The sequence below is a fragment of the Cryptomeria japonica genome, chromosome 9 (assembly GCF_030272615.1).
Source record: "Cryptomeria japonica chromosome 9, Sugi_1.0, whole genome shotgun sequence".
NCBI classification, from domain to species: Eukaryota; Viridiplantae; Streptophyta; class Pinopsida; order Cupressales; family Cupressaceae; genus Cryptomeria; species Cryptomeria japonica.
Genome location: NC_081413.1, coordinates 633,583,731 through 633,604,497, shown reverse-complemented (window position 1 = coordinate 633,604,497; position 20,767 = coordinate 633,583,731). Strand labels below are relative to the sequence as shown.

Below are 20,767 nucleotides of genomic sequence, written 5' to 3'. Positions count from 1 at the left end.
GAAGAAGTTTACAGTGGAACTCGCATCAGTTTCATCCGTACCAGATAATGTCACCAATTTCCAAGTTTTTGAAGATGATAAGCATATATTGGATTTTCTGACAAATACCGATGTTTTCCTGAGTCAGGTTATTGATGAAGAGGAAGCTGAAGAAGCAGAATATGATTCAGATGGTATCCTAGAGTTGAAGACAAACTTCATTCCTAAGGGAATGATAGAACTAGAAAGAATGTTTGATAGAGATAAAATGAAGATTGAAAGATTGCATGACTCAAGTGGAAGTGCCTATGAAACAGTGAATTTGGGAAATGACAATGAAGTTAAGAATGTATTCATAGGGAAAACATGCACACCCAGTGAAAGGGAAGGCATATTAAAGAACATGAGGGATTTTCCCGATGTGATTGCATGGGGATATGATGATTTGAAGACATATGATACATCAATCATTACACATACTATTCCCTTGAAGCCAGACAGTAAGCCATTTAGGCAGAGAAAGAGGCCAGTGAACCCTTTGCTGGAGCCTCTCATATATCAAGAAGTGAAGAAATTGTTATCAGCAAGGATTATCTTTCCTGTGCGACACTCAACGTGGGTCGCCAATTTGGTCCCAGTTAGAAAGAAGAGTGTAGAGATAAGGCTTTGTGTTGATTTCAAAAACTTGAATAGAGCATCAGAAAAAGATAACTAATCACTTCCATCATTGGATGAGGTTTTACAGATTGTGAATGGATCGCGGATGATGTCCTTTTTGGACGGATATTCAGGATACAATCAGGTGATGGTAGAATATGAAGATAGATTAAAGACAACCTTCACCACAAAGTGGGGTACGTTTGCATACAGAAGGATGCCATTCGGCTTAATCAATGCTGGAGCCACATTCCAGAGAGCTATGGACATTGCATTTCAAGATTTGATTGGAAAATGCATCATTATTTACATGGATGACATTACAATTTTCTCAAGGAAAAGAGAAGATCACATTGAAGATTTGAGAAAGGTATTTCAAAGATACAGAAAATACAGGATATCCCTTAATCCCAAGAAATGCATATTCGGGGTTACAGAAGGTAAATTGTTAGGACACATTATCTCGGAGAAAAGAATCTCCATTGATCCAGAAAGAGTTGAGGCTATATCTAAGATAAACCTCCCGAACAGTAAGAAAGAACTAAAGTCCTTCTTTGGTAAGATTAATTTTGTGAAGAAATTTATCTCCGGATTTGCTGAGATAATACGACCACTGAATGAAATGTTGAAGAAAGATGCTAAGATGGATTGGATGACAGAAGCAAAGAAAGCATTTGAAGAAATCAAGTCCACCATCGTTGAGGCTCTTGTTTTGGTCAGTCCTGATTATGCGAGGCCTTTTTATGTGTATTCATTCTCCTCAGAACATACTTGTGTTGCAGTCCTTACACAAAAGAACGAAGATAAAGATGAACATCCCATAGCATTTATGAGTGCACCGTTGAAAGATGTGGAGCTGAGATATCTGAACATAGAGAAACAAGCTTATGCTTTGGTGAAAGCAATAAAGAAATTCAAACATTACATCTTGAGGACAAAAGTTCATGCCATTGTCCCAGATACAGCAGTTAAGACACTCCTTATGCATAATGAATTAGGAGAAAGAAGAGGAAAGTGGATCGCCACTATCCAGGAGTACGACATGGAGATACAACCAATGAGACTTGTTCGAGGTCAAGCCTTAGCGCAGACTCTAGCAGTTGATGGACCCAGATTAGTCCAACAAGTCTATGCAATTGAAGATGTCACTCTAGATGAATGGTATAAAGACATTGTTTGCTATTTATTGAACCATAGATGCCCCGCGCATATGGCCCTAGCTCAGAAGAGAGCATTAAAATTGAAGTGTCAGCATTTTATGTTACAAGGCTCGGTTTTATACCGAAGAAATCATGAAGGAATATATTTGAGATGTGTTGGAAAAAATGAAGCTAAACAAATTGTGGAACAATTTCACAATAGATTTGGGACAGGTCATGGTGCAAGCTTGGCTACTGCGCACCAAATTCTAAGAGTAGGCTACTACTGGCCTACCTTGTTCCGAGATACTCATGAACATGTGAAGACATGTCACACATGCCAGGTTGCTGCCATTCGAGAGAAGAATCCAGCCATGCCGCTGCAGCCCGTGATCGAGTCTAGACCTTTCGCTATGTGGGGTATCGATTTCATTGGTATGATCAATCCACCTTCCTCTGTGCAACACAGGTACATTCTAACCACATCTGATTACTGTACTCGGTGGTCAGAAGCTCAAGCTTTGAAGTTATGTACAATTGATGCCGCAATTAAATTTTTAGAGGAGAACATCATTACCAGGTTTGGTTGTCCACATGCTATTGTTTGTGATAATGGTTCTTCCTTTACATCATTAAAGTTTTCAAATTGGGCTTTTGAATATGGTATAACCCTTAAGTTTTCATCGAATTATTATCCTCAGGGTAAAGGGTTAGCCGAATCTACGAACAAGAATTTGCTAAGTGTGATTAAAAAATGATTAGAGAAAAATCCAAAGGATTGGCACACACAATTGAGATTTGCCCTTTGGGTGGATAGAACGAGAGTTAAGAATTCATTGGGGACATCCCCATATTTTCTGGTATATGGCCAAGAGCCTGTCTTCCCCGTACAACTGAGAATTCCTACATTGAGATTCATACAAGATTATATGGAGGGCGAAGACAGAGTACAAATGAGACTGACACAGTTGATGAATTTAGAAGAAAAAAGAGATAAAGCATTAGATAATTTCGCCAAACATCAGGGCGTAGTTAAGAGATGGTTTGACAGACAAGCATGGGTAAAAGCCTTTAGGGTTTTTGACCTAGTGCTATATTGGGATAAAGCCCATGAAAGAAGGGGAGATCACGACAAATTTGACAAACTATGGAAAGGCCCCTATTAGATTGCTGAGATACTGGGAGAGAATGCATTCAAGCTGAGAACCTTAACTAGTGAGGATGTTCTGTTGCCCGTCAATGGACAGTTCCTCAAGCATTACTTCCAACCTTAGGTTTCTTTCGAAGCCTACCCCTTGTATCATAGTTAGAATAGGTCTACTTTGGTTTGCCTTAGTTTAGTGTTTGCTTCCGGTTCCACTGTAGGGTTTTGGTTCGGCTTTGCTTTGGTGCTGGTTCCGAGGGATATCCGCTTGTGATGTGGGAGTTGTTGTCAAGACACACTCTGCGTTTCACTTGGTTTTGTTTAGTCCATTTCTTGAGCAATACCTCATGAAGTTCTCTGAATTAGAGATTGTTTTTGTATAGTGTATCATAGGTTGAATCTGTATTTGACAGGATTGGAAAACTTTTATTGTATTTTGACGCTGACATCATTTGATTGTTATATTTTACACATTAATTTTATCCAAGTTATTATAAATTCTCAGGTGAAGTTGCGACTAGTGAAAAATCTATATATCCTGCTTCAGTGCCATTATAATCCTCAAACCCAAGTAAGTTTATTACTTATGAGCCAAATGAATTGACGAAATTTGAAAGTACGCAAAAAGCGAAAAAAAAACCAAAAGAAAAGAAAGAAATGCAAAGAAATGCAAAATAATGAAATATCTAAATTGGCTAGTGGGACTATGCGAGTAACTCCACCGGGGCTATATAGATGCCTGGCCGACAGTGGAGCATTATTCATGAGGTTATAATTGGCCGCCTGCAAAGTATGGACATCTTATGTAGCTAGTCTCACTAGATCCTTTGACTTTACAATGTTCTCGTCAAGGTAATGAACGCAATTGCACACACCTAGATAATCAATGACTAAGTAACTTGATACAATTCTTGGATTCCATCTTTTCAAATGAGTTTTCTAGCCTTTTGCTATGTTATGCAAGGATTAATTGAAGATTCCAAGTGTCGGATTGAGCTTTGTTCTTGAAATGTTCTAGAACATTTCCTTAGTGGAGTTGCCAGATGTTGTGACCTTTTCACACATCATCCCATTGCTAACGGGGACCCCCTCTTTTCTAGCTTCCTGCGTTGTTAGGTTAGGGTTTTGGCTGCTTAGTGGGCAATTTTGCATTTTTCGTGCCCAAGTCTCCGAGTTTTGATCATGCCTAGTGTCGTCTAGGGTTTTTGAAGTGTTAGGATCAAGTTGCAAAAGATGATATTTTTAATGATCCCAAGTTTTGCTAAGTGTAGACATCTTGAACGTTAACATGTTTTTTAAACACACGCATCAATGATTTTAAAGTGCCAAGATATTCACAGACCTATTGGAGTTGTTTTCTCCCTCCTAAGGTAATACTTAAGTTGGTTTCGCACTTTATTCCAATATTTTCCCAGCATTTCGCTCATATTTTTGGAAAATTAGTATAAGTCCAGTTAAATTTAAAGTCGCTGAGTGATTTTGAGTGGTTAAAATGATAAAATCCTAAGGGAAATTCATATTCCAAGGGTTAAAGGGTCAAAATCCATGCTAGAGGTGATTTTCCCCTCACATTCCAGACTACCCAACCCATTCCCCACTCAAAATCCATACTACACATGGGTTTCCCTTGGAATCCATGCTGGCCACTAATTTCCCCCACTATTTATCCACACCTGTAGTGATTTTCCCCTGGAGATGCTAAAATTTGGCTAAGTGTCAGGATTTATCCAGACACCCATCGAATTTCCCCTGGGAGTGCGGACTAGAGTGCAAGGACAATTCCATGCCTGGGTCGATTTTCCACCAGGATTTTTGTGACAACTAAGTTAGGATTTTTGTCTAGTTTTTTATGCAGACAGGGATCGGTTTTCCCCTAAGCATTTTTGTAAGGATTTTTGTCCGGATTTTTATCCAGATAGGGATCGATTTTCCATTGGGAACATTGTGAAGAGTTTTTGAGTCCGGATTTTTGTCCAAACTCATATTGATTTTCCCCTGGGAGGGTTTTTATGTGCATTTTGATGATTTTGAGCATGGATTTTTGTCCAAGCATGGGTCGAATTTCCCCTATGGGGCAAATTTTAACACTTAAGCGATTTTCGAAGGGATTTTTTAATCCCAACCTATAGCGATTTTCCCTTGGAGGCTTTATTTTGGATTTAAATTGCAATATTTTAATAAAAAGCCCCATTTTGATTGCTTTTAAATAATTATTAAAGGATTATTTAAAATTTAAAAGCAAATTTAATAACTTGCAATAATTATTAAATGTTTGAACCTTCTAGAAGCAAGTTAGGGTTTCACCAAGCAAGTATTTATACAAGTGTTTTTTTATCCCACATTGCTTGTGTGGTGAAAGTTGGAGGTGAAAGCAAGTATATGAGAGGAACTTCAGCATTATTTTATTATTATTTTTGCCAGGTGTCTCCATGAGAGCGATTTTCTCCAAGTTGGGCGAATTTTTTTAGCAAGGCATTTTTGTGAAGCATGGGATTGAGGATTCATTTTCCTCCATTTTTTCCAGCTTGCTGATCTGTTCCTCTTGGCTGCCATTAAAGACCAGTTTCAGATTTTTGATTTTGCTAAGTTTGGCGATTTTTTCCAAATTTAGCAATTTTTGGTAAAAGTTGGCAAAATCTTGATTGAAGACTTGGGCGATTTTTCCTCCACCATTTTTGCTGTTGTTTAGACCTTCATTGTTGCAGATTGCTGCCATTAACAACAATTTTCAGAATTTTGAAAATTTTGATTTTTTGCTAAGGCAGGCAAATTTTTGTGTTTGGGGTTTCCAATCCCAACTTGGGCATTTTTTCCAGATTGTTGCCATCCTCCATTGCTGCAGATCTGAGCTACCATTGGCATCAATTTTCAGATTTCCATTTTAGCGCTAGACTTGGGAAAATTTTGATTTTGCTTAGAGGCCACATTTTGGTGGATTTTTCATGCATGTTTGTTGGCTATCATCATTTCCAGCCTGCTAATTCGCTTCAGATTTTGACCTCCATTAATGGCTGCCATTAATTTTCAGACTTAAGTTTTTATTGCCCAGCCAATTTTAACTTAAACATTTAGCATCTGAGGTGATTTTGTTCAAGAGAGGGTAAATTACCTTGGTACTTTATTCTGAAATGTTTTGTGCATAAAAAACACATCAATAGTAATCTGCAACTTTTGTTATCCTTTCTTCTTCAAACAAGTCACTTAAGTAATTCACATTTAGAGTTTTGGTGTAAATGATCCAAGTTTCCTTATAAGCTAGATACTCCATGACACAATGCCATTTTATACCAACCATTTCCAAAGTACAACAACAACATCTTCTATCTATCCGCTCTTCTTTAGGTATCACCCACCTAGTTGATGTGAACTAGTTCTTAACTATTTTTTTTTGTGACCAGTGACATTGGCCCGACACACCCTCTGACTCCACAGAGTTATAAATTAGTGAAGTTACTAATAGGGGACCTCATCCCCATATAACAATGCTAAGACTCAAACTCGTGAGCACATTGGATCAAGGAAGGCACAAACCTTGCAATCACAATAGCTCAACAAAGGTTCAAACCTTGGTTGTCACAACAACAATACCGCCACTTAACCAACACATTATGGGAAGAACCCAAGATCTTAACTAAGATATTAACATTTTTGCTTTTCATTTTATTTCCATTCCTATATAATTTTTTTTGTGCATGGTTATGTGTGATCAAAATGCTTGATATATAATTTTTCCCCTCTAAATTGCCTTATCCACATACTTTCCATGACTTTTTCATTCACATAATTTTTTATTTATTTTTTATCGATAACCAGGATAATATATTGCTTAAAATAGGAAAGATTTACATCCAAAAAGCAAATAGATAGTTTGCCACAACATGGGGTCTTGCCCCTACTACAACAAAGGAACCCCGATAAACACCAGCCCAACAGGGCCAACAGCCACAAAAAAACCACATACATACACATAACCCACAAAAAGAAGGACCCGATTGGCCCAGAGTACCTATCTACCGAAACCATCCCAAGGCCTCTTCCCTTGAAAAGTTAGGAATACCCCGGCTGGGCCCTACATCATGCATCACACTCCCTCCACCTGGCACCGTTCCCGACCTACCACCACACAGTGAACCGCGCTCCACCACCTTTGTCTGCTTCCGTGGAAGTTGATGTCGAACCATAGGCCTCCCATACTCATCCAGAGGGGCCTCAGACCAAATTGGGGTCACCTTCCCACGAATCTTCACTCACTCAGTCGACCCCAAATTACGCACAAACTGCACAATCTCTCCCCATCCCTTCCTTGCGTTCTCCACCTGCAATTCAAGTGGCCGGGAAGCCAACCAAATTACGAATGGCTGCAACTCCCCCACACCACGCCAATCCTCTGCCATGGTCCTACCATCGACTTCAGCCCCTTGCCAATAACGGCTCGAGCCACCACTTCCTGCAAACCACCCACCCATTTGGGTCTCAACACCAAAGATGCGACCCATTGCACTTCCTCCGCCGACTTTCCCACCAGCTAGGCCAAGGCAATGAACATCGACGAGATATCAAGGTTAGTTCTAGGCCGACAGTCCGACGTCATGAATTCCTCCCCAAACATCAATCTCGCTGCCCTCCAAAAATCCTCTCCATCCACCTTGAAGACATTCATCAACCTGTTACTTGAGATCAGGTCGCGAAAAGTAGGCATTTGCCTGTCCGTCATCAAGGAAAAGTTTGCCTCCATCTTGACTCGCCTCTGCTCCAAATCCTGCACACACAACCTACCACCGAAAACCAGCCACTGCAAAATGCCAGGGAACATAAAACAAAGGCCTTAAAAGCCACCACCATCACATGTCATGATTGCTCCACACGAATCACAGAAAAACTAAGCATCATCACCAAGCCTTCACACCGATTGCCTCCATCATCACCCATCACCGCTAGACCACTTGCAATAACATTGTAGATCACAATCCACGAGGATCATTGATTCCCACAAGTCCATGGACACAAACGGTCATTTCAAAAACAAGCTCGGCTTCACTTTCCTAAGTTTAAGCAATACAACCAAAATCAAAATCATGAGGACTAACATTTCTAAAGTCCTCGAACAATCTAAATTTATTTTCCAAAGAGCCATTCGCTCCCACATTTGAAAGCTTGTTAGCTTCCAAATTTGCTTCCCTGAGGATGTGAGTCACCTTAAAATCTTCAAACCCACACAAAAGAAGTTGCATTCTTCGAACGTTCTTGTCTAAGTGCCATGCCTCCATTCGGCCTCTAGCTATCCTGTTCACCACAATCTGAGAGTCTCCCTCCAAATAGAGTTTCTTCACTCCCAATTTCTTAGCCATGAGAATGGCTTCTAACGCCGCTTGACACTCAACAATGTTGTTTGATCCATCCACCAATCTTTTAGCTCCTATGGCCAGAGTGTTGCCACAATCATCTCGGGCTATTACCCCAACTCCAGAGACCCCTGGATTACCCCTCGAAGTGCCATCAAAATTAACCGTAGTCCACCCTTTATCTGGTAGAGCCCACTCTTGTATTGATTCACCCTTTCTCTGAGGATTAGCCCTCAAAAGCCCATTAGCAGGGCTTTCACATAATTTTTTATTACCCTCATTATTTGAGACTCTTTTATACTAATACTCCACTTATTTATCCACTCAATGAAAGGCACGAACCTTCTTCGATTGCTCATGCAAACCTTGCTCTTCTTGGTCTTTTCTTTGGATTCCAAATGAAACGATCTGTGCTAAAATCTCCAAAAGTTTCAGAATTGGAGTCAAAAACTCCTTTGTTGTTGTCTGAATCGAAGAAATGACCAAAAATATACTCCTAAGAGTGCACATGATATTGTTCCTACGAGAACTAGGGAGGAACAAATGTTCGCAGAACCAACGAGGGCAGAAAAGACATCGTGGTTCCTCCAAATGAAATCATTCTCTGGTTTTTCTTTCCTTGAAGCCCACTTAAAATTCTGCCTAGGCCACCTATTCGTTGAGAGCAATCTGCTACACAATGGCTTAGCTAATTGCAACGTTATGGATCTCAAAAGAAGCCTTTAGAAATCTACATATTGTATCCCGGCTGAACCTCTTGGGTTAAGAGCCAAGGCCAAAGTACAATCCCAGCCTCATCCCTTATGATGTCAGAGCCTTGCACTCAGCAAGACTTGCTTCTTGGTGGGCTCATTTGAAGCCATTCAATTTCACCAGTAAACCAAAGACCCATTGACATTGTAACATAATTTTTATATTGAAATACCATAAACTACGTTATTAAAAACTATAATCGCATCTTCTGCTTCATCGTACTTATCCTTCTCGGTACCAACGAAATTTGCCGTTTGAATGCACATTCAAACACCTCTCCCTAACGACTTTCCCACAACTGTACCAAATATTATAATGTAATTAATAAATAACTATATATAATATTATAATATAATTACTAAACAATTATAATTAACTATACTAATGAACAAATAATGCTTTGTCAATTTATAGTTATTACATATTTTAGCATAGTTATCGGTTCGGCTTCTGGTAACTTCATATGAATACATGTTAACGGTTATTTTAGTTGGAGACTAAATTATGAATTGTGAAATCTTCAAGGCTTTTCCAGACAATGTAAGGCATAACGGGGAAATAACTGGCAGCATTTTCAGACAATAACCAGACAGTGTAAGTTAATCTTGGAGTGCATTTATACAGTTCTGTCCAGCATTAATTATTTGGGTTTAGTTGTGGATTTTTTTAATTTAATTTTTTTTCCTAAATAATGCTTGCCATGCTTTTCTGGGGGTATGCCAGGGTACGGGCGAACCCGTCATCACAGATTTAAAGGTTACTAGTTTTATTGGTTTTATTGGTCATCACAGATTTTGGGGGTTTTCTTGGACCATCTATCTAGAGAATTTCATAGTGGGCTTTGAATCATCTGCATGCTGTTAGTTTTGATACATAAAATCAGTTCTGGTTGCCAAGAATCCCTTGATTTTGTTGGAAAGATTGCTAACAGCTTTTTGGGGTTGATTTTCGAATCAAATGTGCATCTTCGATTAATATGAGGCACTTTTGGTCCTCAGTTGTTCAGCTGTCTTCATTTTCCCGCGTTCCTCCCTACCCATTTTCACTATAAGAAGAATGTCCAAACATTTCCCATTTTATCACTGGCTTATCGGTGCGATTCTTGGTCATAAACTTGCTTTCAAGTTGCCTCATTTGTGCTCCTTCTTCACTTCTTGAAAATGCCAGAATACGAGTTATTCCTCTCAAATGTCTTCATTGGTTTCTTGAATGTAGAGGTAGACTGCTGTATTCATTGGCTTCTTGTAACTACTTTTATCGCTTTCTATTGAGAATAACCAACTCAACAACCATGGTTTCAACAACAAATTCAGGTGCTATATTTATGGATGCCAATTTGTTAACAATCTCTAGATTAAACTTTGCTATTTCAATTATAATTTCAAAAAGGCTGATTTTTTTTTTAAAATTTATTTGTTGTTTCAAATTCGTTTTCTCTTTAAATTTTCTTTAAAGTTATTAATAATGCTAAAGAGTTATATTGTTTAAAATTTTTTGAAATGTAATTTTTTTTATATAAAATTCAACTTTTTAATTTAAAGTGTTGAAATGACTTAAACTTTTGTATTAGTATGTATTTTCAATTCATTTTAACTTTAAAACTGCGTCATTTTCTTCAACTCTGAGTTTTTTCTTCTGTGGTTTTCTATTTTCAGTGGATATTGCAGAAGAACGGACGTTAAAGCTGATTCATATATATGATTTTCAGGTCTTACAATAACTTATAATGGAGGTTAGTTTAAGAAATGTTCTTTCCTCTTTCTTTAGGGTTATAGTTTATTTACTTCTCTTCATGTATATTCTTTTAAAATAAAAATTAAAAACGATGAATTAATACAAAAGCATTCTTCTTTATGCTACATCAAAGTCATTAGTTAGTCTACTGTCTGACAACCACAAAAAAGCTAAAACATTCATCGAAATATCATGTATCCTCTTATACATGTTTCAAGTGATTGCTCAGAAACAGGGCATGCTACAATGATTGTCTAATTGCTTATGCCTAAGACACTTTTCATTTTCATCCATAAACGCTAGCAGCTGTGACATTATGAAACTTACTGAAATAGAAAGTAGTGTAATGCCGATAGGGTGATTTTGAATAAAATTTTAAAGAGCTTCAAACAAGATGTGTCCTCTCCTAATATTATGTCTTCATGCTTCTGTATAGCTGGTTTTATCATTTGAACTCCATTCTATATGGGAAGTAATGGAATGGAAAAGATTTGTACCTAGAGAGGCCCTAAGACCAATTCCACTGCTTGCTAGATCAGCAGCCGACATATTCCCTTCCCTTCTGATATGATCAGTAGATATTAAATCCTGATCGTTCATAATTATCAATCTCATGAAGAATTCTGTCAAGCTACCAGTTTTTGGAGTTTTTTAAAATTGTATTGATTACTACTGTTGAATCACCTTCAAGACTACTCAATCCTTTTATCTCTTGCAAGGAGGATCACCTCTTCATAAGGCTTGTGCTTCTGCCATGTTACTAGTGAAAGGTGAAACTACCAAATTCTTCTTAATATATGAAAATAGGTTTCATCTGTCCTAGATGGAAAACCCTGCCACCAAAGAATGGGCATGGTTTCCCTTAATCTGCTTCCGTCAAAGTTGAGACAATTCAGGGGCAGTGGCCTGAACTGTAATTGTTTTGGCTAATTGAAATTCCAATATACAACTCACTCAAACATATTTTAAATTATTAATGGCTGAATTCAGCATTATATTTATATTTGTGCTTTATGTTTGAAGATTGCAATACACAGAGCTTTATTGAGTTATAGGCTTATTATATTGCCCAGGGGTGCCCCAAGTTGGCAACCCGTGGGCTCCACAAATCAATGTTTACACATATAACTGTTACAGATGCGTCTATTCTGATTTTAAAACACTACTGTCATACGATCGATAACTTTCGTGTTATACAGATAGAATAATTGCAGAATATGATGTCGTATAACATGAAAGTTATCATGTACGGCAGTGTTGTTTTGGAGCCAGAATAGCTACAGCCCAATTGTTACTCTCAAATTGTGTTGAGACTTTGAAGATAAGATGCTGTACTAGGGGAGAACGTTGACAAATTTTTGAATTAATTCAGTATGAAGCTATTAGAGTGTTGTTATTTAAAAGAATTTTAATCAAAATAAATAGCAACAGGTGTTTGGATTTTTTATTCATGATACATTTCTTTTTCAATATATTTTTTTTTTGAACAATGCTTTGAGATTTGAACCTAAAACCTCTCATATAGAAAGCTTACGATTTAAATAAAAAAATCGACATTGAAAGATCACATGTTTTCAGGACCAAGAGGCAGAATGCTCCGCTGCATATTTAGAAACGTTGTTCCAAGCCATGAAATCATGGTCATTTGACATATTTGAGATCCACGATGAAGACTTGCCAAAGGTATAATTTAACCCTAAAAGCTCAGTCATAATATTATTAGCCCCATCATATCCAGTGCAAATTAGTGTAGGATTTTGGATATCATTGGATTCATATTCTTTATCAGGCATATGTGATCTGTCAAAAGTATTTAAAATTGATTTATATGTGAAAATATTAATAATTTATTATTAAATATAATATTTCTAAAACAAATATATAATAATTAAAATAATTTCAAATTAAATATTGTGACAGTTTGTAAATAGGCGTCTTTAATGTATATATTAGTTTATATATAGTATAACAAGAAAAATGTTGTTTTTCTTTTCATTACAGATGGTGGAAATCATATTTGAAGATTTGCTTATATTTGATGTGTTTCTTATAGATCGACAAAAATTTCGAACATTTGTTGATTCGGTGAGGATCTTGGATTCCATTTCCCATGTAAAGGCAATAAAGATTGTTAACTACTCTATTTGTTAGCTGTTGTTAGTTGTGTTTCATTGTTGGACTATGGTTTATTCCTTCTGGTTGGTGGTTTATTACTCCTTAGGAATTGCTGGTTAACTAACTGTTTTTGGTATAATTTTGCTGTGATTGTGCTGATGTTTTTGTTCTCAATGTCATTTGGCGGTGGATGTAATAAGAACAAAACCCTCATTTTGTTGCTCTTTAATATAAATAAATAAATAATTACTCTATTGTATGGTTTCCCTTTGTTTTTTATGTTTAGTAAATAAGGTATTAATTCTACTAAAAATTAAAAACTATAGTAGGAAACAAAATTTGAATGTTTACTTATCATCTTTGAGTTAGTTGCTTTATAATCAATTGTAGCAAACTAGTTTTAGAGTTTGAATGATAAAATATTTATTTATGACTTTCTAGTAGATTGTTAGTGTTTTAATTTATACTTTTTAGTTTGATACGAAATGGAACAAATGTGCAATAAAGCTACTTTTTAGATTAGATGGGAAAGTTCCTTGTAAGAAAAAACTAATCTAATTTAAACGATATGTACGTGGTATTTATAATATGTGTAGTCTTTTTGGGTAGTTCACATTTAATATGCTGAATAAAATGAAAGAGACATCTTTTTGGATTCACCTAGGACAAAAAGTTGATATGCAATCCAACTTGAGACAAAAGAAAAAAGTATGCTTTTTGACTAAAATAAAGCTCTACAATTACAACTTGCTTACATTGTTCAACTAAAAGTAGAGGTTGAGTAGTATAGGCACATAAAATATTGAATAGGCTTAAATTGTAACAAGCCTTGTAGAGAGTTAGCTCAAATTTCATTATTACTTGTACAATCAACTCAATTCTACTCATTCTGATCACCCAATTTTTAGAATGGGAAAACTGAGAGAATATGGAGTAAGAGCGAGGACAAAGGAAGCTTAATTGAATAGTGTTGGTGGCAAGCCGACTCACTTACAATTTAAATCAATCATAGAATTTTTGTAGCCAAATTGGTTGATAGCTTGATTTTGATTCATGTCATACAAGGTAGAGATTGAACAAAAACTAAAATGGGGTCTCGCAGTCCAACTCTAACCATCCAAGGATCTATTAAAATGAAAGAAACAATTACTAGCGGTACAACCTTCTAGTATTACAATGAGAAAAGATAAGGGAGTTATTTTCTTTCAACAATCACATTTAGGCATTTTATCAAACATTTATGTCATCCTGAATTTGAGAGCATTTCATCAAATAGCTAGCAAATTGAAACACAAAATATTAACCTAGATTGAGTTAATTATGATCAAGTGTCGTAATTGGGTTAAATGGTCTAATATATTGTGAAAGTTTGACTTGCACGCATAAATTACATGTATATACACTTTAGAAGCTAGTGCTTTTCAATTGATGTTTGTAACAATCTTTATTAAGTGATCAATCCCAAATTGAAATAATATGAAATACTGGTTTCTTATACTTCTCAATGCTATATAGTCATTGAAATACCATTACACAAAATCAATTTTTCACAAACCACACTATTAATTTTTTATTTTTTGAAACATGCAAATTGTTGAAAGAATGTTGAAAACCACAAAATCAAAACCAAAATGCCTAGTAAATCTGACACTCAATCCCCAATTTTCATCATAGTGATGATTCTTGCACATAACCACTACAAAATGGAAGGAGGGTTTTCATCCCCAAACCAATTTTTGTTGCACATTGGTAATCTTTGGCTGAAATTACTTTAAACATTAGAAGGGTTTTCATTCTCAAAGGTTTTAAATTTTCAAAAGGTTTTTACTTTGGGAAATGGAGAAGATGAATGTGTGTTCATTCATGAGAAATGAAACAACTTTGACAAGAACGTAATGTCTCTTATTGAAAATCTCTTTTTGTTACTCTTTTAGAGATATTTTTGGAAAAATCATTTCTTTCTTTATTCTTTTTGTTTTAAATGATTTTTATTAGCTTTTTGAAAAAAGCATTTTTACCAATGATAAAATAACATAGTGATCTTTTGACCACTTTTCAACACCTTGAGCCATCTACAAACTTAATTTTTTTTTAAAATAATTAAATATAAATTACTTTTTAATTTTATTATTTAATTATTTAGTTAATTTTCTCTTTTCAATCATCTCAAGGTCTTATGAAGAATATTAACAAGACAATAAAATATCTTTGATAATTTTGCCAACTGCTTAAGCGCATAAGAATTTAATTCACAAAAAGTTGGTGCTATTCAAAGATGATAGACTTATCCAAAAAGTTTGAAGTGCTCCTAGAATATTGGATTCTAACATGGAAGTATTGTTGTAATCATGTTGGCCCCCAAAACTCTCTACCACTTCTAAATACCTCTCTAAAAAAGCAGATGCTCTCCATAATAGTTGGGATTTTCAAGGATGTTGGAATGGATCAGAGAAAGGGACATTACATAAACATAATGACATGATTGGTTTGGTAAATTGAATTAAAGACTCAATACAAAGCCACATCCAACTTTGAATAAACTTGCATTCTTGGTAAAGGAATTTAATCTACCTTAATTCACACATAACGAATAGTACAAAACATCTCAATAGTATTTTAAAAGAAAGATAGATAGTACTAAATTTTAATGAATCACTAATGAATTTTATATTATTAATCAACACCTAACCAATTATATTAATCCCTATATTGGTCTTAACAAATGAAGTTGTAGACTAGTTTTCGCTAACAAACATGTGCCTCAAGGCAACATTTGAGTGAAGTGAAGATTAGAATGTAATAATTTTTTTTGGGGCAAAAGTGTATTATCCTACAATAATCCCATTCCATTTTGACTATAATATTTTTATTAATATATGTATTTACAAATATTTTTACCATGTTTCACACATGCTCTAATCCATGGGATATTGTCAAAATCTTTCAATATGAGGTCAAGGCAATATATAAAACAATAAATCTAGAATAAGAATGTGTACCTATCCACGAGAAGTTTACTTACAACAACATAATTTATTGCAAAATCTAGTAAGTTCTATTTGCATAATGGTCTTCTCGCTCACCTTGACCTTGACCAAAACTTCCTCTAAAACCTCACAAAGGAAATACTTTTTTTTTGTCTTTTTTTGATGCATTAATAGATTTCAAGAAAATCGTGCCATCTAAGGAAAAATGAAAAATGAAAGTATGATGTTAATCACTAAAAGTAGAACTAAAAAAATTTTAATTACTAAATTAATGGATTTCAGTAAGCACCATCACTAAATTCAACAATGTCCTATTTCTTTCACATGTTCAAACATTTTTTTATGATTGTGCAACCTTTCTTCCTCTATCTAACATTGCTCCTCAATTTTAGTCTTCACATCAACCATCTTGAGTCAAAATAGATCCTTTTAGCTTCTCATGTTAAGGGCATTAAATCCCCACCCTACAAATAGTAATGATATCTACCATATTTCAATAAAGAGGCATTAAAAAAAATGTCACTCACTTCTAAATTCAAAAATTCAAAAGACAAAGAAATCAAGCATTATATTTTAAAGAAAAAATAATAATTAATCACTTAGCTCCCAAATAGAACAATAAAATCAGCTCACCTTTCATTCCCTTTGAGATATAATATGTTTCCAACAAGGGTTCCTTTTAATTGGTGATAACATTAGAACAATTTTCAAGTAAATTGCAATAACAATTAAATTGAATAAATTAACATTCATGATTTTTGGGTAAATATATAAAAATAGAGAAAAACTAATTAGGGTTTACTGCTAAAAAATAGATAAAAATAAGAAAGTTAGGGTTTGTTCATAAAGATATAAAAAACAACAAAGGTTTATTCTATAAACCTAAAATGAGAAAAAAAAATAGAAGACAAACAAATTTAAAACAAGCAAAAATAAATATTAAATATCTTTCAAATGATGGCGGGTTGTTCCAAATCAATGGTGGGCTGTTCTAAATGTATCATAGACTTCTTTAGATGCATTGAGGGATGCTATAAACCTGCCTAAGTTGTATTGAATCAACGGCTCGAAATATTCTGCTGGATTTTGCTTCAATGACATGTTATTTTAGCTCTAATACTATTTTCTTTTTTTCTTTTTGCTGGCAAATCAAATGAATATTTTTTAGGGGTTAGTTTTTGAGAGTTTAGTTCGATTTTTTCTTTTAATTTTTTTTTCTTAGTTTCTTGGTTCACTACGACAATCAACTCTTAACAACAAGACTCATTGGATTTGGGTCTTAAGTCTTTGGAATTGTTTCATCCTACTCGCCTTGAGACTCATTGAACCTAGATGAGTTTTGGTGAGCACTGTATCTATGTCATTAATGACCAAAGTAGATTAATTCACTAAGACAATCAAGTCTTAACAACAAGACTTATTAGATTTGACAAGTGCGACCTATCTTATGGGATATGTAGATCCTAAATCTCTAGAGTTGTTTCATCCTACTCACCTTAAAACTCACATAACCTAAATGAATTTTTGTGAGGACTCTATCTATACCATGAATGACCAAAGTAGATTAATAGAACTCAAAAGTAAAAAAAGTTAAAAATAATAAAGTACAAGGATGAAAAGGAGCCCAATGAGTTACAAATTACTTTTCATGATTTCAAGGAGTAGAAAAGTGTGAGTATTCTATTTGGGAATGAAACATGTCTCAAAGATGGAGCTATACTTCAGCAATAAAGAACTGATAAAGGCATCGTTCATTCACCATTAATCGTTTTTAAAAATCAGGTAGTTTTGGGAACTAAAAACAGAGAATTTTAAATTTCTACATGCTATGAGTCTTGTATCTCATATTATTTGGTTTGTTTCTTTGCTGTTTGTCTAGAGTCAAATCAACTACGCCAAGGGAATAAAGCGTTCACTTCAGTTCACTTAAAAAAAATTCAAGATCTTTCTCGACATACAAAATTATGTATCATCAGCTTCGCTCTTCTTGACTAACTAAATAGTAGATTCACCTCCATTTAGAGTACATCTAAAAATTGTTAGTGTATGTAATTTAAACCTAACTAAATCTTTTTCTCTCTTGCAGGTTTCTGCTCAATATCATACAAACGTGCCATACCATAATTTTCGGCATGCCTGTGATGTCTTACATTGCACGTGGGCAATAACTCCAAATTCTGTTTCCATTTATATATTTCAGAACTGAAATCAGTTGCTTTTGAATTTTATTGATTTGTCCTTTGCATGCATATCTGATGCGCTTGAGGATTGGCGAATTTCTCCAAAACATCTTTAAATAATTTAATTGTAACTCTTGTTTGCAGATATCTTTTATTGACGACTGTAGAAGCTGGAAAGTCACTGAATAATTTAGAGAAGTTAGCTCTGGCGTTGGCTGCATTATGCCATGATGTAGATCATCCAGGTCTAACAAATGCTTTTCTTATCAACTGTAATGATCCTCTTGCCATACGCTACAATGATATCTCAGTTCTAGAAAACCATCATGCTTCCACCACTGTCAAAACTTTACTGGTAAGAAAAAATGATCTTACAGCTATTTAACTTTGGCAATGTTTAATTGGTAAACAGAGAAAGTGGATTAAGAAACAACATTAAGTTATGGGGATTTGGGTCTGTGAGATTGATTGAGAGACCAAACAGAATTTAATTTAAATTTTTGGAAGGTTTCAAAACATCATATTTGGAAGGAATCTTTTATCCCTTGTTCATGTATTCCGCTTCTGATGCAGGCTCATGAGTCCGTTAATATATTATCAAATCTTTCTGATTCGGTGCAAAGGCAAGTCAGGAAGCTCATGGTGAATGTTATCATTTCAACAGACATGAGTTTACATGCAGATGTTCTTAAGAGTGTGAAAGAAAGAATGAATGAGTCTCGACATTTCCAGTTCTCCCCACCCTATACTCCAGAAAAGGATGGTTCTAGATTTGACTCATCGTCAACCTTAGACTCATCCAGCACAAGTGATGCGCTGCTCCTAATGAGAATGTTGATCAAATGTGCAGATATTAGCAATATCATGAAGTCTTTTTCCCTATCAAAACGATGGGCAGAATTGTTATTGATTGAATGGTTTAGACAGGGAGACTTGGAGAAAAAGTTGGGCTTGCTAGTTTCAAAGAACATGGACAGAGAGGATCCATCTACACTACAGTAAGTGTTTCCATTATTCTCTTATGCACCCAGTGACAGAAAAATAGTTAACACCCTGAAAAATAAAGTATGCTTAACGGCATTATTATGTTTACAGTATGTTTTTCGATTTACAAATGAGCTCGATATTCAACATGACATGTGATTCAAAATTGGAAACTGTTATTGAAAAATCCCAATTCCATTAGACTTTTGTTGCTTAGAATATGTTAGCTTGATTAGAGTAGTCTGATGGATTTATTATTTAGTCACTGACTTGTCTAGAATATGTTTAAACAGAAATATCACAGTAGGTTTTATTAATTATGTTGGAAAGGAACTCTATGAAACAACATCATTGCTGCTTCCGAAAATGCAAGATGAAGTTCTGCCAAATTTAAGGGCTAATCTGCATCATTGGACATGTTATAATGCAAAGGGATATTTTGAGGAAGAGGTGATTCATATCTTCAAATTTATTTTCTCGCATTAGCATTTTTTATTTTTTAGAAGTTTTTTCCTCTGATTTAATTAAATTTTGGTGTATTCCTTCACTCAGCCTGCTTTTCCTTCTCTTTATTGTATTTTCATGGACATAATTATTCAAAGGTATAATAAATTAATAGTCTTTCCAGTTTAACTAGTTTGTTTATAGCAAGTTGCTATTGTTGCACAGTCTCGGTCATTTAACAGATGCATGCATGTTTATGAGTAGAAAAGTAAGTGATTTTGAGATATTGTGAAGCTTTACTTTATGGTATGATCTCACCTTTAGGTAATGTTGACACATTAATCTCGTTGATTGTAGGTAAATTGTTGACACTTTAATTCTAATTGATCCACATGACCTCTACTGAGACCAAGGTCTATTGGATAACCACTTTTTAAGTGCGTCATGTATTATTAGTTATCCATTTTCTTCACATTTTTAGTTAATGGTAATTCTAACATGTTAGTAGGCATTTGCAATCTTAGCTAATGTTGGTATCGCTAAGTGACTTCCACATTCTAGTTGATGCCTTTTAATAGGTGGGGGACTTCAATATCTTGTTTCTCACACATAGATATCTTATATTATCAAGGTGTCTGAAAAGAGGACTCTTCTTGTGAGGAGGCCATTGCTTCTTTTTTAGATCTCTTTCCGTCTAACCTTCTCAACTCTTGCAAATTTGTAGCCCCTCCAGATCAAAATGAGATCTGCAAGGAGGATGCCACTTATTTCATACAACCTCTTGCAAAAAGGACAATAAGAAGAACGAACCCCTCTGACAAAAATGAAAATGTCTGTTATGTCTCTGTAGGCCCATGGGGAGCCCTCCCAAATTATCAATCAGCATCCATGAAATGGAATAGAGGATTTGGACTCTCAAAGAGAGAGCCCTGATTTGCAGAAATACTAGGGGCTTTTGGAGACCAAAAACCTTAAAATAATAGGCCTGAGTAAATTTGAAATTGGATAGTCAAACAAAGAGCCCTGAAATACAGATTCATGGGGGCTTTTTTGGAGATCAAAAACCTTAAAACACTATGCGCAAGAAAATTGGAAACCAGTGGGAATAGTGGAAATCCTACTGATGTCAAAATGATAATTTATGGGTATCTTCTGAAGCAGATCTGCAAGGAGGCCCATGGTTTATGAATAAGGATGGTCTCTTCACGAAACACTGATCATTAGAGATTCTCCCTAGCGCATATATATATAACAAAATAAGTCACAATTTCCACAAAATACACAAAATTAAATATGCAATACAGTTGAT

At 35.2% G+C, this 20,767-nt stretch overlaps 1 protein-coding gene and 1 long non-coding RNA gene across 2 annotated transcripts in view; both read left to right on the top strand.

Moving 5' to 3' along the window:
• The first annotated feature begins 9,527 nt into the window (after positions 1-9,527).
• On the top strand, positions 9,528-12,425 carry LOC131078082 (uncharacterized). The gene is made up of 3 exons (XR_009113718.1): positions 9,528-9,608; positions 10,670-10,746; positions 12,327-12,425. It is a non-coding gene; the product is annotated as an uncharacterized LOC131078082 (long non-coding RNA).
• A 324-nt stretch (positions 12,426-12,749) lies between these two features.
• LOC131078078 (uncharacterized) overlaps positions 12,750-20,767 on the top strand; it is a 242,299-nt gene continuing 234,281 nt past the window's right edge. Inside the window, exons 1-5 of the mRNA XM_058015721.2 lie at positions 12,750-12,833; positions 17,937-18,007; positions 18,175-18,385; positions 18,604-19,028; positions 19,308-19,464. Coding sequence (XP_057871704.2) covers positions 12,750-12,833; positions 17,937-18,007; positions 18,175-18,385; positions 18,604-19,028; positions 19,308-19,464 — 948 coding nt within the window. The remainder of the gene's footprint in view (positions 12,834-17,936; positions 18,008-18,174; positions 18,386-18,603; positions 19,029-19,307; positions 19,465-20,767) is intronic.